Below are 18,112 nucleotides of genomic sequence, written 5' to 3'. Positions count from 1 at the left end.
CAGCTTAGCGTTTTTCATCTGCGGCCCATAGGGGCGCGTCAGTCGAGAGTTGTTCGAAACCTGCAACTGTGCATCACTGTTTCGGAGGCAATGCAAACTGTTGCGTTGTTGCACTCCGCCAGAGGTGACGCTAGCGACCGAGAACATTTTCAAATTGAAGGAGGAAAATAATGTGGGAGCTGTTTTTTTTCTCATGCGGGAGGCATCTTCTTAGAGGAGGCGTTGGGCCGGAGTCACGGAGCTAAGGTCACGTGATCGATTGTCATTGGTCCATGCTTGCCGGCTTGATGTGCTTTGCATCGTGTTGGATAAGTCTATTGGTCGCTAATTGCTGCGCTCGAGCTCGAGGTCCATGTGCAAGTCATGTCACAGGAAAAAAAAGATTACTATATTTGCGTGGTAGGATTTTTATAACCCAGCGGGCCAGTCTCGTGCCCCGCTTGCCGTAACGAACGCGCTGCTTCTGTTTTACCGCTGGAGATCGCGAATCTTGCACCTGGCGGTGAACTGGCAGTTGTAAATATGGCGGCCGCGTTTGAAGGGGTGCGATTATCCAGCCTCTCTGATGCCGGCGAAATAACTCAGAAGTTCCCCGTCCCCTTGCTTCTGACAGTGGCCGACGAATCGGATAACCTCATCGTGAAGTTCAAGAAGCGTGAGTAGACACCGTCCGGCAATCCCACGCACCGCTTGCCGTCTCCGCAAATCTAGCTTCTTTGTCTCGGAGCGCGCATTGTTTACGGTGGCGCATTCATGTCGCACGTTCTGTATAATCTATTTAGGCCTAAGCCTTGATTACCGGTTTGTTCCGTGGTTTCACGGCTCTATGGCAGTCCGAGAAGCTCGTTACGGTTGCCACGCACTGGCGCCGCAGCTTGCGTTCGAAAGTGCGCGACGTGTAGGTCCGCGTGGTACGCTGTGATGCGGCCGGCGCGTGTTTCACTTAGGCAATGCCTGTCGCATGCTATCAAATAATCGCCGCTGACGGGCATCTGAATTCCTGCGTCATCTCTGCTCATCGGCTGCGCTTACGTTTTGATGCGTTAGGCGTCAACTTACGTTTTAGCTCTCGTGGAACGGCGAAATGCCAGGTATTCGAAGGAGAGATTAAAAAAAAAAAGCGCGTTTGAAGGGTTTTCGTATGTGAATGGGGTGCTGTCCAGGGTGCTTTGGCAAATGCGAATTTGGTTGTTGTTGTGTTGTCGGTAATGGTAAACCGGCCATGACACTGCCTGCTACAGGTTCTTGACGAGTGACACGGATTAGCTTGCATCGTCGCATAAAGTAGAACGAGTACTGCATTAAACGCTGTCATCCGCTGATGCATGGTCTGTTCAAAGCTTTCGTGATCCTTCACGGTGGTCTAGTGATCATGGTGCTCTACTGATGCTGACCCGCAGGTCGCGGGATTGGCGGCCGCAGTTTCGGTAGAGGCGAAAAATGCTCGAGGCCCGTGCGTAGATTTAGATGAACGTTGAAGAACCCCGGGTGGTCGAAATTTCCGGAGCCCTCCACTACAGTGTGTCTCATAATCATATCGTGGTTTCGGGACGTTGAACCTCAACAACTAATGTGCCGTCTCCTATCTGCCGTGGAGGCCACGAATGCGCAATTGTTTATGTTGACATCTCGGGCAGCGCATGCCATTTTCGAAGTATTGCGTGGTGAGCGCCCGTATGTAATTTAATGTCGCTGGTGTGGAGCACGATTCAAAAAGCAAATGCTTATGAACTTAGCCTTTCGAATCTGACGACTGCAGGTAATGAAACGTTTTGACATTTGCAGTAGCGGGTAGCGAACTGTATCCTAGTCTGAAAGCATAGCAAGCCAGCAGCAACCATATGTGCTTGTGTAATTTATTTATTCACAGATACTGTCGGCCCTTATGCAGTTTCATTACAAAAGTGGCAAAGAAAAATGTAGCAATTATTTAGAACACAAAGCATAATTATTTTGTGTTATCGAGAGTAACAAATAAAAGGACAGTATGCATTGCGTCAAGAGGCTTTACCAAGTATAAACACACCAAACGACATACAGGCAACCGAAGCAGTGTTAGTGACAAATCGAAGTTTGAGCTATGTGTTTTTAGAAACAAAAATTCGTAGATGAACTGCCTCTTCTGACAATGAATTCTGTTTGCCGATAGCTTTTCGAATGAAGCTCTACTCAAAACAATCACTTTAAAAGAACACGAGAAAACAATGTTGATGTCTCAGAAGCGCAAAGAATATCATAATACTCAGCATGCCTTATGTGACCATGGTTAATAATTAGGTAAAGATATTTGAGTCTTCTATTCAATCCTTATGATGACATTAATAATAATTGTCAAGGTGATAGTCGATGAACACACAACTTTCGGTGTAGAGACCAAATTTACAACCTTTGGATAACACTTAAATTTTTAACAGCATAAATGCTTTGATAAGATTGATGGCAGTTTTGAAGATATAGTGGAGTATGTTGGAAGACTCCGTTGTTTGGACACGTCAAGTAAACCTTGATGTACTATGCCATCCCGCGGCAATTCTGTAGCAAACATGTGCCTTCCTCCGTTTAGTATAAACTGTTTGCATTCAGACTACACAGATAAAAGTTTTTCGCCACGACAAAAAAAAAAAAAAAGTGCTGTCTGCGTACTGAAATGATTTTAATAAGCACATTATTTAAGGTGTCCTCTGAGTTTGTCATTCTATGGGTAAGTTGGAACCAGTGCAACTTTCCCATTACTTTACAAAGACGCGCTCTCTCTTTATCAAACCCATGTAGGCTCTTGTGCACTCATGAAGAATTTCATGAGTGAAGTATTCATGGTGGCCAGCCCAAATGGGACATAGACAAGACAAAAAAAAGGAAAATAAGAAAGATTGTTCAAGAACTAAAGAGTGTTTGAATAGGGGCCCCAAAGAAGTTGCATCAAGGCCACTGCGCTTGAACTCAAACCGCGTTCGGGTTTTGGGTTGGGGATGTTATTTCTTGAATTTAGAGGGAGCCCCAAAGCCTGCCCCGAAATCTTTTCGTTGGACAAACCAAGGTTTAGGCCAGTATTCAAAACGCCGCAGACCCTATTAAAAAAATTGGGGGACCATTGAGCTTCACCTTTAAGAGTTCAATGCGACAGCAAAATCCGGCCCCTAGTGCGCCCTTAAACCGCCAAGTGCATACTTATTAATATGTCGTGTTACATATGCACGCAAACACACGCACACAGTAGATCGTACCAGCGCCCACGAATGGTACATACAGGTTTTTATCTAAAGCAAGAGTCGCATGGCCTCCAAGGTACAGGCTGCGCGCTCGCCATCTCAAAGGCCACAAAGAGAGTCACAATGCCTCACAGATAGCAGCACATTATCTAGCCTTTGCTGTTTGCTTGATCATCGTCTCTGGAAAGGCGTTATATATTTTTCACTAGATGGACATAGTTGTCCATATTTAGAGCTGTTTGAAAGTTCCTGTGTGTTTTTAGCGGCGATGGCTGCACTCTCCCGGCCTTTTTCGATGTAGTTTGAGGCTTCCCAAATGTGCCTACAAATCGTTGAATGGGCTCATTTTCATCATGACACCTTTCGAACGAAATGCATTAAAGGGCCCTGAAATACTTTTTCAAGTAACCATAGAATGAATTCACTAGAAGAGCTTTTTGCCTAACGGATTCAACGCCGCAAAAATGTTAAGAATCCGTCTAGTTACGAAGGTTTGACGCACGCTGGAAGCTAAGTGGAGAGGGGTGGCAGGGGCAAAAAAACTTCAGCGCCTCGTGACCTTGAGCACTTTTTTTTTCTTCGAATGCGCAGCTTTTCCAGTGTGATCGCGCGCACATGCGTGGACAAGTAGCGGCTTATCGCGGCAATCTCGGTAACTTGATTTGTCTGTCACAGACGAATTTTCCCTCACAACCGACGGGCCTGACGGCGAGATTTCTGTGACACGAGCTTTCTAATGCTATCGCGTTGAAAATTCTTGGCTCCTGCTTGACCCTAAGCGTGCATAGGCAAAGGGCTTTGGGTCCCCAAACTATTGGGTTCCCTATTTGAAAGCTCCCTACTGTCTAACAACTGTATTTTTATTAGGCAAAACCTTGAAGATTTATAAGGGTTGTCTTATTATGGGCGAAGCACGTTAGGGTCTAGGCTTGTCCATTGTCTTGCGAAGACAACGAAGAAAAATCACATGCACTATACCTGATGACGATGAAGGAAAAACGCGTTAACACATGCAAGGTATACCTGATGTTGGCCATGGAACATTCTATTTCTGCCGTAGGTGAAAAACAAATGTAAGGCGCAGGGAGCGGGGGAACAATGACAAAAACTTGCAGTTGAGGGCATGGGAACCCGTAAAATGTATGTGTGAGGTGTAGGCAATGAGTTTCCGAAATGGCTTTGGTTACAATTGGATGTTTGGACAATGTGAAAGCTCACTTGGCATTGTTCGAAAGGAATGATAAGTGGGGCGAAACTAAATGCAAATGATGTGGACTCCTTGTGGATCCCCATTGAACCTTGTCTGGCCACCATAATAGTAGATCATAAGACACATGCTGCATCCAGGCAGCAATTTCTATTGGTTCAAGCAAATGCAGTAACCAAGCACAAATCGCAACGAGGGATGTTCTCGTCCATTGTTTATGAGTATTGCCGTGTTGATTGGTGGGTCATGCGAGAGGCCTTTGCCCAGCAGTGGGCGTAGTCAGGTTGGTGATGTTCATTATATAAATCGCCTGAAAAAATTTGTGTACTTAGCTCTCAATCGTTGCGTTAATGTACGCGACCTCTACATTGCCAATGCTGAGGAGATTCATTGTTTCTACCACAAAGATAGTAACATGGACAAAGACATGGTGGACAAGTTTAAAGGTTTTGAGTAACCCAGAGCTTCTCAAGAAGATCCAGCGACAGAGTTTACCCTGAGCTTGCTCCCTTGATGTCCATGCAGTCGACATCGAGTGAGAGCCCATACTAACAAACGCATGAAGATTGATTCTTTGCTGTCTGCACAAAAGGAGCAGAGCGAGTAGCGTTGTCATGTATGTGAAATTGCCAGAGCTGCATCTCGACCTACCAAAAATGAGCCAATCTGATCACGGCGAACACGTTGCAATAAATCTACCTGGCAGAACCGTTACCACGGTGTACGTGGCCACAAACCTTCTTGAGGCAACTTAGAAAAGCACATCAATCTAGCCATATGCAATTATGAAACAAAGTACAAGAACAACCTCTTAGTACTTCTCGGAGACTTCACTGTTGACATCACGGACAATGACTGGGTTCTACAGTATATGACGTGTTAATATGCTTTATGATACATTTTGTATGGCTGGAAACAACCACCAGGAGAACGTGCATTTTGGAAGCCGCACGCAACAGTTGCCTACGAAGGCTCCCGAAGAGCTCATCAGCATTTGGAACTGTAGCGGAAGCAGGATGTCTCCCACTGGATGTCATCTCTATCCAAGAAACCATGCGTACACATCTTCGACATGTATTACAAGGTAAAAAGCATTTCCTGTATAGAGTTCACCTAACGCACAGCAATTCTTCGTTCGGCCAAGCTGTGCGAATGCTTCAACTCTCTCCTGTTAATCAGCCACAAAAATTAATGACTGCAACATTTCCTCCCTGGACACTTTCGCCTCTAACTATAAAAAAAGCTGTACCTGGCATCAATGGGGCAAAGAGACGAATGTCACAGGCTGCGCTGATGCAGACTACTCTCCTCTTCATAGCTGAGAACTACGCTCAGCACTCGCACATTTACACCAACGCCTCAACCACTCAGGAGACTTCTGCTTATGGACTTTATATCCCTTCTAAAAAACAAATGCTATCCTGTTGACTGTAACGGAAGACATCCTTGACAGCAGCAGAACTTCATGGCATCAAAGCAGCTGTCCTCTACATTTTGCGCCAAACGCCGGACCGATGGGTAATTTTCACCGACTCTAAAGGAGCACTACAGATATTGTTCAACCTCCTAAAGAAAACGAACTATCACCCCATTTCGTTCGACATAGGATATCTACATCACCTGGCTGTGACCGCAGGGAACTCTATCACATTTCAGTGGATACCGGCTCATTGTTGAATTTCCGCCAACAAAAAAGCAGATGAAGGAGCATGCAAGGGTCTTCAACGTCACAATTGCAGACGAAGTTATTTCACTAAATTAGACAATTGCAGACGAAGTTATTTCACTAAATTAGATGCAACCCAGATGGCCAAAACACTTGCGATTGAAGAAAATAAGAGACACTGGAATTTTGACACATCATTATGCTTTCCTTCACTCAATCGACCCCTATATGAGAAGAAGACTCTCATTTAAAAATTCTCGCCATCTGGAAACGCTATACCATCGTCTATGTCTAAACAGTGCCTATGTTAACAGCCTACGGTACCGCTTCGATCAGTCAGCGAGTCTGTACTGCACCAACTGTGGCTCCATCGAATCTGTGGAACATATATTGTATGAGTGTAGAGCGTATGCTGAGGAGTGTGCGCTTTATGAACATTGCATGCATTCTATAACCGAGAGAACTTTCTCCCTTGACTGTGTATTGGTACCTTTAGCCTGCCCCACTTTTCAGAGGCGTGCTATGAAACTTTTGTTTTCGTACTTGGACAGCATCGATCAGCTAGACAAGCTGTAGCTTGACACCACGAAAAAACTATTAACGGGCGTCCTCATTGAATGGTTAAAGAGGTGGCCTTTTATTTCTTTTTATTCTATCATGTATATTCACAATTTGTCTTTTTTCTCTCTCTCTCTCTCTTCTTGTACTCTCAATCCTCAATCCCCTTCCCACGCAGAGTAGCAAGTCAGCGAATTTTACTTGCCGGCTAAATTCTCTGCATTTCAATAAAGAATTCTCTCTCTTAGACCTCTTCTTTGCCAACTTCAGGCTAGATCCGATGGAAGAACCACTGGCTCGACATTTCACGGAGCACAAAGCAGTAACTCGACACAACATACCATTTGGGATCAATGAATATTTTTATATAACTGCCACCCATTTACACGCACCAGTGGGCAACGTCATGGGTGATTTATGATAACGATTCTTTCGCTTACCACTCTCATCATGATTTAGTCCATGGATGTGCCGTAATAGTGTTTATATACTGATGCCGTTAAATGTAAACAAGGGTGCAACTAAACGTGCACAAATCTGCCACATGTACGTCAAAACCGTGTGCGTGAGAGAAAAAAAAGTTGCCAAACGACTCCTGAAGATAGCAAGAGTTACAAAGTGGTCTTGTTGGTAAATCATGAGGAATCGCTTGTAGCATGAAACAACACACACAGCGATACTAGCAACACCAGTGTTTATTTTTCAAAACCCACACCACCCTAAACAAATGTCACGTGATAACGACCAACATGTGCAAGGGAACAACACAACAGGCGACAACCATATAGTAGCAGGATGTCAGCATTTTTGCTTCAAGCGTGTTTCGTGATCGTGACAACTCAAAATGATAGGTGGCATCTTCTTAGTCTTGTTTTTCTTACTTGCACGTTTACTCACTTGCTGGTCTCTCCGAAATAGTATTTTCAACAGGACAGTGTGATACAGTAAATGACAAATCCTTTGCAATCAATGAATTTGTATTTATTCGATTCCACACTGCTTTTCTGTTTTAGAAGGAATCACTTTGGAACAGAGGTTCCCTAGCTTGTAGGGCACTAAGAAAACCACATTTCTATTTTCCTGCCGGTCAACCTTCTTCATGTTATGAAACAACTTATAAATTTAAGGAATCACGGCTGTGTTTCTATACTCTGGAGTAGCAAGGTTTTGTGCAGGAAGTTTTTTTGAGATTCTTTTCTACCCTACTAGAGAGACCAATGTGGGATTAGGATAACTGGCTTTCTTTAGACGTGACATCGTTTGCATGAAACTGTGACTCGTGAGGTCTGTGCAAGACTCCTTCGTGGCGTTACTGAAGCACAGCCTTTATCAGTCAATTTTGAGTGGTTACAGTGAAAGGAAAGTAGTCCCTTGTTGGCGTAAAGTGTGTAACAGAAGCATAGCTGATTGTCTGGACTGGTTAGCATAAGGTCAAGAAATATAATGCGCTGGTCTACTGGCCATTCAACTGGGACTTTCAAGGGGTCAAGACTGTTCTGTTACATAATCAGCACTTCACTACTCTGTTTTATAAAGAACTCAAATGGGCAGTCAAGAAAAATGGTAAAAATGCCTTCTTATTGAAAAAAAAAATTCATATATTAGTTCCCTCGAGACGATTAGCGAAGCCTATCAAGTTCGGCTAAAAGTCTATTACTCAACACAGCATTATCACCATGTGACGTTTGTTTGTGGTTGAGATAGGGAGGGCTGTGGATCTCGAAAAAGAACCATTGTGGTTGCTAGTTGCACTGTGTGTATAGTCTTCGTTTTTGTGTCCTTATGTCAAGTATCCACTGCAAGCAATCGCCCCGAAGATAACTCTGCAAGCTCTGTGCCGATGGCACTGAAGGGTGGCTAATACACAGATCGTTACAACTGGCATAGGCTTTGATATTGACCCGTGTCTACATGTGGACAAAAACGATGATGGGGGAATTTAGCGGACACCAGGTAGTGGGCCTCTGGCTTGACGCGAGAACGAAGAAGATCTTGTGGCTCAGCTGTTGAGAACACGCTGCTTTCGCTGCCTCAAGGCGTACTTGTGCTTTGTACGCGTTGTACTGCGACACTGGTGGAGGTGCTGGCCCGCGACCCCGCCTGATGCTCCACACACCCACGAGGAGCCGTTCATCCAGCCCAGAAGCACTTGTCCACACTCCCGTGCATCGCTTCAGCCGTCGCTTGCGAGGCCTCCTTCCAGAGTTCACTCTCTCACAGGAACACTCTACAAAGCACCGCTCAGATCTGCCAATGGCCACCGCCAATCCACAACAGTTACTACGAGACAGTAGTTTGCCAACCCCATCTCAGGTAACCTTTTTTTCACCGCTGGTGCCTGATCGCTTTGGTGGTGGAGCACATGAAGACGTCGAAGAATGGCTTGATCACTATGAACGTGTCGCTAACACCAACCAGTGGTCCCTTGAACAAAGGCTTTCCTGCGCCTATTTTTATCTCGACGACAGCGCTAAAACTTGGTACGAGAACAGAGAAGGCAGTTTGTCATCATGAAGCGACTTTAAAAGAGGGATGATTGACACATTTGCCGATGTCGACCGGCGTGAACGTGCGCAGCCTTTACTCGAGCTACGGGTTCAGAAACCCAATGAAACGGTCGCAATGTTCGCTGAGGACATGGCCCGTCTCTTCCGTAAAGCTGACCCGCACATGACCGACGACAAAAAGTTGCGCTACCTCATGCGCGGCGTTAAAGAGCAACTGTTCGCCGGACTTTTGCGGAACCCGCCAAGCACCATGACAGACTTCATCAAAGAAGCTACGGCTATCGAACGGGCGCTTCACCTACGATGCCGACAATACGATCGCTTGTCCAGCAGCGCCCACATGCAAGTCGCCGCTACGGCATCTGACCATCAAAGCTCGTTGCGCGATTTGATAAGAGAGATTGTTCGCGAAGAGCTGCTGAAGTTCCGGAATCTGGTCACGGAACCACCCACGGCGTCTGTCGCTGAAGTCGTCCGCGAAGAAATACGCCAAGCGTTTTCAACAGCTGATCCTACTGACGATCAGCGACTTATGAGCTACGCAGCCGCGCTTCGCCGCCCGCCGCCCGTTGCGCCGTCGTACCGCCAGCCATCGGCAGCCGTTCCTTGGTCGCCACAAGAACAGACACCGCGACGACCTGCCGTCGTACCGCCGTACGAAATGCCGCCGTACCAAGAGCCATCTCCCAACGAGACACGGCATTTTCCACATTACGAGCCATTGCGGCGTCCACAGCTTCGTAAAACAGACGCCTGGCGCACTGTAGATAGGCGCCCGCTTTGTTTTACCTGCGGAGGTGTGGGCCACATTTCCCGCCATTGCTGGCACCGCGTAGATATGTTTCGACCTCTTCGGCGCGCCAACGACGGCTACGCACCACGCCGGGACACTCATTTTCAAGGACTCCCCTTGTCTCAGTCTCATTTTGACAACCGCCGTGCCAATAATGACGACAGTGTGCCTGATTACCAGCCAGGTATGGGACGTCGACCACGCTCTCCGTCTCCGGCATATTCGCCTTCGTCGCGCCACCGAACTACAGCCGACGTCAGTGGAAGGAGGTCACCAAGTCCACGCCGGGGAAACTGAAGGCGGCGACCTCCGGGGGTGAGGTTGCAGGCCGTCAAGGCGACGAAAAAAAGCCCCCGTTACTTGTACCACAGGACGCCGTAAAGCCGAGAAGTTGTAACACCGACGAAACTGTGACCACAGATCTTACCGTTTCGGTAGACGGACAGCAAGTAACAGCCTTAGTTGACACCGGCGCCGACTTTTCTATCATAAGTGAAAACCTTGCCGTACGCCTCAAAAAAGTGAAGACTACGTGGACGGGACCTCACCTGAGGACAGCAGGCGGCCAGCTGTTGATGCCTGTCGGAAGGTGTACAGCAAGACTCGACATCGGTGGCTCTTCTTTCGTGGCGACGTTCGTCATCCTCACCTCGTGTTGCAAGGACTTCATCATAGGGATGGACTTCTTAAGAGAATATGGTGCCGTCATCAACATCCCGGACCGTTCAATTACATTCCGCAACAGCCCTGGTTTAGTTGACTGTTCAGACGCAATAAGCAACACTTTACGTATAATTGATGATGATGTGGTCGTCCCGCCCCGGTCATGTACTCTTGTTTCAGTAAAAGGCGACGAAGCGTTTGATGGCGAAGGCATTGCTGACCAAATTGGCTCGCTGCTATTTAGTCATGGCATTTTGGTCGCACGAGGTATCGTCCGTCTCACTGGTGGACGCACGAATTTACTTCTGACGAACTTTAGTGCTGAGCGCCGGCACCTTCCGAAGGGCACAGCTATCGCTTCGTACGACAATATTGTAGAAATGCGAGGCAGTTTATGTTTGTCGGTATTGGACGAAGAGCCTTATCAAGAACCAGAATCCATCCTCGATGTTGGCACCACTCTGTCAAAGGACGAGCGACAGAGACTTCTTCAGCTGCTAGCCGAATTCCGTGACTGCTTTTCAACGACATCACGAGTTGGTCGAACACCTTTGACAAAGCACCGAATAATCACCGAGGACACGGTGAGACCTATCCACCAGAACCCTTATCGCGTAGCTTCAAAGGAACGCGAAGCCATACAACAAGTCTCGAAAATGCTTGCTGATGACGTCATTCAACCGTCGCAGAGCCCCTGGGCATCGCCTGTAGGGCTAGTAAAGAAAAAGGACGGCACCCTGCGTTTTTGCGTGGACTACAGGAAGCTGAATCGGGTGACCAAGAAAGATGTGTACCCGCTCCCACGTATTGATGACTCCCTTGACAGACTTCGGCACGCTCGCTACTTTTCTTCCATGGACCTGAGGAGTGGTTACTGGCAGATCGAGGTAGACACAAGAGACCGAGAGAAAACCGCTTTTGTTACCCCAGATGGTTTATACGAATTTAAAGTCTTGCCTTTCGGTTTGTGCTCCGCGCCCGCAACTTTTCAAAGGCTTATGGACACGGTACTTTCGGGATTGAAGTGGAAGACGTGCCTAGTCTATCTGGACGACGTTATAGTGTTTTCGACCACTTTTGACGAGCATCTCAAAAGGCTGGAAGTTGTTTTACGTGCCATACGGTTCGCGGGCCTAACATTGAAACCAGAAAAGTGCCATTTCTGTTTTCACGAACTTCAGTTTCTCGGTCACGTCGTCAGCAACGCAGGCGTCCGGCCCGATCCTGGAAAAATTGCCGCCGTCGCACAGTTCCCAGTACCCTCCAATAAGAAGGCTGTCAGACGCTTCCTAGGCCTTTGTGCCTATTATCGCCGGTTTATCGCAGACTTCGCCCGCATCGCGTCGCCACTAACTCGTCTCACAAAAGATGATGTTGCCTTTGAGTGGAAAGAAGAACAGGAGGCTGCCTTTAATGACCTGCGTCAACGTCTCCAAACGCCCCCTGTGCTCGCCCACTTCGACGAAGAAGCCCCGACGATGCTTCACACAGACGCTAGCAATGTAGGTCTTGGGGCTGTGCTTGTGCAACAGCAAGAGGACACAGAAAGAGTGATCGCCTACGCAAGCCGAACGCTAACACGCGCAGAGGCTAACTATTCAACAACAGAGAAAGAATGCCTCGCCGTAGTATGGGCAGTAGTGAAATTTCGCCCGTACTTGTATGGCCGACACTTCAAAGTTATTAGTGACCATTACTCCCTTTGCTGGTTAACTAATCTAAAGGATCTCACCGGCCGATTAGCGCGTTGGAGCCTAAAACTGCAAGAGTTTGACATGACGGTCGTGCACAAGTCAGGCAAGCGACATATGGACGCTGACTGTCTGTCCCGTTCACCCATTGAATCGGCAACCCTACCCGAGGAGGAGGAAACGGCATTTCTCGGTGTCCTCGACACGACCGCCATTGCGCAGCAACAACGTGACGACACTGAGTTGCTTGGCTTAATTAACTACTTGGAAGGCAGATCTCAGAAGGCGCCAAGAGTTTTCGCAAGAGTATTGTCATCGTTTTGTTTACGGGGCGGAGTACTTTACAAAAGAAACTTTTCGTCGACAGGATCCGCCTATCTGCTCGTCATACCAGCAGCCCTTCGTACCGAAATACTCAAAGCATGCCACAACGAGGTGACCTCTGGCCATTTGGGTTACATGAGAACATTGGCCAGAGTACAGCAAAGGTATTACTGGCCGAGACTAACCACAGCCGTGAAGCACCACGTTCGTACCTGTCTCGACTGCCAGCGACGCAAGTCACCACCGACTAAACCAGCTGGCCTACTGCAACCCGTGCAGGTCCCAACAGCTCCATTCTACCAGATAGGCATGGACATTTTGGGCCCACTTCCTATTTCCACTGCAGGAAACCGCCGGGTTATCGTCGCGACGGATTATCTGACCCGTTATGCCGTGACAAAAGCTATTCCGAGAGGTACAGCAGCGGAGGTGGCAAGATTTTTCATCGAAAATATTGTACTGAGGCATGGTGCACCAACCGTCGTGATCACAGACAGAGGAACCGCATTTACGGCAGCTCTCTTGGATCACGTCCTGATGCTGAGTGGAACAACGCATCGTAAGACCACTGCCTACCACCCACAAACAAATGGGCTGACGGAGCGTCTGAACAAAACCATTGAAGACATGCTTTCGATGTACGTAGACATTGAACACAAAAATTGGGATGAAATCTTGCCATACATAACGTTTGCGTACAACACGGCCAAGCAAGAAACGACCCGCATGACCCCGTTCAACCTCGTTCATGGACGAGAAGTACGAACTATGTTAGATGCGATGCTGCTGCACGAAAGTGATGACATCGACCCAGACGCCAACACGTTTACGGAACGCGCGGAAGAAGCTAGACAACTGGCACGTTTACGGATCCGCCAGCAGCAAGAGTACGATGCAGGCCACTACAATGCTCACCGCAGAGCAGTTGTCTATCAAACTGGCGACAAAGTATGGATTTGGACACCCGTACGGAAACGAGGACTATCAGAAAAGCTCTTAAGAAGATACTTTGGGCCATACCGAGTGCTGCGACAACTGAGTGACGTCACTTACGAAGTTGTTCCCGACAGTTCGTGTAGTACCAATCGTCGCCAGCACCATCCTGAACTCGTTCACGTAGTGCGCATGAAGCCTTACGTCAGCGAATGATTGCGTGAGACTTATCTTTTAACAAAAACTGCATTATTGACTTCGCATCGGGTCGATGCTCTTTGAGAGGGAGGCAAATGACCCGTGTCTACATGTGGACAAAAACGATGATGGGGGAATTTAGCGGACACCAGGTAGTGGGCCTCTGGCTTGACGCGATAACGAAGAAGATCTTGTGGCTAAGCTGTTGAGAACACGCTGCTTTCGCTGCCTCAAGGCGTACTTGTGCTTTGTTCGCGTTGTACTGCGACAATATCTTCTACGAGTTCATTCTTATGACTGTGAATGATAGTGCAATCTTTTTTCAACATGAATACCATCCAACTTGCGTGAATGTCAGTCCTCTTGGGCATACTTTGGTCAGATGAGTAGGTGTATGTGAATATTTGAAAATTTGGAATAATAAATCAAATAACGTCAAATTCGACTCTGAAATCGAACAGCACGCATTTGAACTACCTAATATTTTTCGAAAACAAAGGCAAAGCATGCTGGAAGAGCAAAAGATGATTTTTCTTGTTTTTAATGAGTTACCAATACGCAGGCAGTTCAAGCTTTTCTGGGATTATCGAAGCTTTACTTTTTACCGGATAGGAGACTTCTTGCTTGAAACTCGAGTGTTGCCAAAGCAAATGTGTTCTCAGTGCCACTACGATTCATGTCCGAAGTGTTGGCTAGGGTGCTTACCCAGTGGTCGTGGGTTCGATCCCAGTTTGATGAAGGCCAAATAATACAGTGCGTTGTTGGTGCACGCTAAAAAATATGAAATATCCGGAACCTTTTACTACAGCGTCCCTAATAACCATTTCATAGTTTCAGGATGTGAAACCACAGATATAATAAAAGGCTGGGGACAAAGTACCAGCCATAGTACAGAAGCTGTTTGAAGGCTCTAGTCACTGCTGTATATGAGTGCACATCAGTTTACTTAATTGTGGTATTTTTTTGTTAAATGTAATGTTACTTTTTTGTGTTTACAAATATTTGTCTACAATAAAAACTTCTTGGCCGGTTTTTAAAGAGAGATGTAGGTCTTCTAAAGTCGAGTTTTCCAAAAAATGATAGATTTATTGTTTTTACCTGTTTTATAAGATTCCTGATAACTGTCGTGATAAGAACAGTAGTACCTGTACTGTTCTGGAAATATATATTTATATATGTCAACACTCATTCGGAAATGCGTCGAATTTAGTTTAAAAAGCTCAAGGTAGCTGTTAAAAGGCTGAAAGTGTGTAGTCTTCAAGCACCTTGCTATTGATAATGTACCTCTGCTCGCCATTGTCGATCGCATGAGGCGAAGAGCTGAACCTCATTCTTCAAGTAACGACAGTTTGCCGCGATGCCGCAGTGCAAGAAATAATGAAAAAAGGATGCTTTTCAGTGTTTTTCGAGTGCCACAACTGGCTTTTAAATCGCATGGTACGGATCAGAGACTGCCATTGGCCGTTGCGTGCCTGTGTGTGCTGTGAAGCCTACTTGCAGGGTCCGTGTCGCGTTGAGCAGCGCAGCTGAACAAAGCTTTTTTTCTTGTGTTTATCTTCATTATGGATGAAGAAAGCCGTAGTTCACACGATAGCTACACTGTCATAAAGTTCCAATATAAGCAGTTTGCTTTCAACCATGTTATTTGCATTCCTGCTGGCCCTTTTTAGCCTCCTCTTTTTTGCCTTCTCCAACTAATTCTCTTGGATCACTATATCCTCTCGGACTCCTGTTTCCATCTCTCCGGAGATGGTATGAAAGTATATTTGAGAGAGATGCCTCTTAATCTTGCCGCGAGGTCCCTGGTAATATTCTGTATTCAGTATCTTTTTGATATAGCAGGAACCCGTGACCGGGGACTTTGAGTCGAGACCTTTGCACACAAGAACCATGCTTGCAGGTTGCTCATCAGAGATCTCGAATCGATGATGCTAGTTGAAGTTCCTTTTCATTGTTTGGGCAAAATAGTTGTTTGGCGAAATAGGAGCGATAATGATGTGCTTCAGCAGCCTCCAGCGCGCATTTCCACCCACCTTTGAAGTCTGGTTTTAAATACAGTAAAAATAAGGCGTTTCGGCGCAGCACGACTTTAATGAACCGTATGGTTCGTCGCAGAAGGTTGGGGGGGGGGGCAACAACCACGCACGCACAAGCGTCGATGCACCAACCACGAACGTCTTCGTCTTCCTGCCTGAGAGTGATCCCCTCTACCTTTCAAAACAGCGCTTACCTTCATTACAATTATCTCCCCTGCTGAAAAAGAGCCATCCTGGCAACTTAGGGACAGGAGACTACAGAAGGGTCGTAGTAAGGCTTGAGCTGGTCTAGATGTAGTCTCACATCCGCGGCATCATTGATCAGGAGATGCTGCAAATGGCTCTACGACATATTTGACTGGTGATGATTGCTAGACTGCGTGGTAAGGGCCATGGTAACCCGAGAGCAGTTTTTATGATTGGCCAGGGCTGGTGGAAGGGATCCAGAGCTACACAAGCGAACCAGGGATATAAGGCGCTTGAGCCTTCGAGCTGTCGCGATGGTGTTTCTGGCGTTGTTGATCAAAAGTGATGTGGAATCGAGCAAGCTGGCGACGCTCTTCCACGTACTTAGCTGCTTCAGGAGTGGTTGTCTACTTAGTAGATAGGGACGGTACAGAAAAATGGTGTTGAGCATGCAGGAGGGCTCGCGACCACAAAGTAGAAAGTATGGGGAGAATCTCGTGGTAGTTTGAGTCGCAGTATTATGTGCGAACGTCACGAATAGGAGAACGCGGTCCCAGCTTTAGTGAGTGGAATCGATGTACATTGCCAGCATATCATCCAGTGTTCGATTAAATCGTTCTGTCAGGCCGTTAGTTTGAGGGTGGTATGAAGTGGTGGTGTGGTGAATGATGCGGCATTCCTTTAGAAGCGACATTCTTTTCATAAACTCTGTCGGCGTAACTCGCGCGATTAAACTGCATGCAGAACTCAGATACATGCAAGGAATGCTGTGCAAACATGAGATGCATTTAAATTCTCTTACAAGTGATAACCAGCGATGGCGAACTTTTCAAAGCTTACGTTGTGCGGCTATCAATTGTAAACTGGATTCTTTGCATATCTCGGGCCCTATACTTTCGTCACACACGCCTTTTACAAGCGTGTGAAATTATTACCAATGCTGACCTTGGCACACACTCGGGAGTTTACCACGAGCTCTTAATGTTATACATTTCACAGCATTTAAAAATGTTCAGCTGTTCATTCTTTCTGCAGATCTCCATTGTCTTTGCTCTGTAATTTGGCTATTTCTCCACTGAATATTCCTATGCAAAGACTGTAAAAATCCACAGATAAGAAAAACAGTAAGCGACTCTCCCCAAGTACTGGCACAAGTACATGAAAATTTATTCATCAGATATATATTGGGCACAGTTGCTTACTGGATATTTCTTCTTCAGGAGCAGCGGCTCAACTTTAGATGCTTTGCCTTTTCCCGATCTCTATCAGAATTAATGTCTTTCACAAAACCGCGTAACAGTATAAAAGCTGATTACGTATTCTGAGAGGCCAGGGGCATGTTGTGAGCACCCAACTTCTTGGGAAAACTTTTCTTTCACGATTGTCAATACATCAAAAATGCTGTCCGAATGCAACTTGTGGCAAGAAAAGCACTCCGTAAACATGTTTTCTAACTTGCTCACAAAACTGTACAGGTGGCTAGATGGATACAACAGTCCACCTTTACTAGAGTATACAGTTGGGCATGTTGGTAAGACATACTTAATCGACGTAGCGCGTTTTGAAACATAGGACAAGGGAAGGGACAGAAGGGAGCTTCGAGGAGCGTACATATATATGCTCATGAAATTCTAAAAAGCACTTAACACTGTTTGTCACATGCGCGCAATTTGTAATCTATCAGAGACCTCTTTCATGCGGTAAACACTACATAGGACAAACTGGCAGGGGTATTCTTCACCGGCTCCGCGAACACGCTTGCAACGTAAAAAATGGTCGAGATGTTTTTTTGGCACTACATTGCAGCACGTGTGGCTGCAAACCACTTTTTCATGGTACGGTAATCATAGGAAAAAACAAAAATAAAGTGACAAGGGAGATTATTGAAGCAGAAAGGATCAGTAGATTAGGGCTGAACTGCGTCAGCAATCCTTCTCTCGGTCTTTGTGAAAAAGAATTGTCGTTTTTGAGATCATAAGTTTTTAGCGCATGGCAATAGAGGGTTTTTCATCTGTTTGTCTGTTGTGTTCGAATTTCATGAGCATATATATGTACGCTCCTCGAAATAAAGTTTTGTTGGAAGTAAGCGCTCCCTTCTGTTCCTTCCCTTGTCCTATGTTTCAAAACGCGCTACGTCGATT

At 46.4% G+C, this 18,112-nt stretch overlaps 1 protein-coding gene across 5 annotated transcripts in view; it reads left to right on the top strand.

Annotated features, from left to right (window-relative positions):
* Positions 1 to 377: 377 nt before the first annotated feature.
* Positions 378 to 18,112, top strand: part of Art4 (arginine methyltransferase 4) — a 151,920-nt gene continuing 134,185 nt past the window's right edge. For all 5 annotated transcript variants that reach the window (XM_037432458.2, XM_075874869.1, XM_075874868.1 and 2 more), the window contains exon 1: positions 378 to 655. In XM_037432458.2, the coding sequence (XP_037288355.1) occupies positions 523 to 655 (133 nt within the window). In that variant the 5' untranslated portion in view covers positions 378 to 522. The remainder of the gene's footprint in view (positions 656 to 18,112) is intronic.

This window comes from Rhipicephalus microplus, chromosome 10 (genome assembly GCF_043290135.1).
Source record: "Rhipicephalus microplus isolate Deutch F79 chromosome 10, USDA_Rmic, whole genome shotgun sequence".
In the NCBI taxonomy this organism is placed as follows: Eukaryota; Metazoa; Arthropoda; class Arachnida; order Ixodida; family Ixodidae; genus Rhipicephalus; species Rhipicephalus microplus.
Note: the sequence above shows the minus strand (reverse complement) of the source record. Positions and strands in the feature narration are given on the sequence as shown.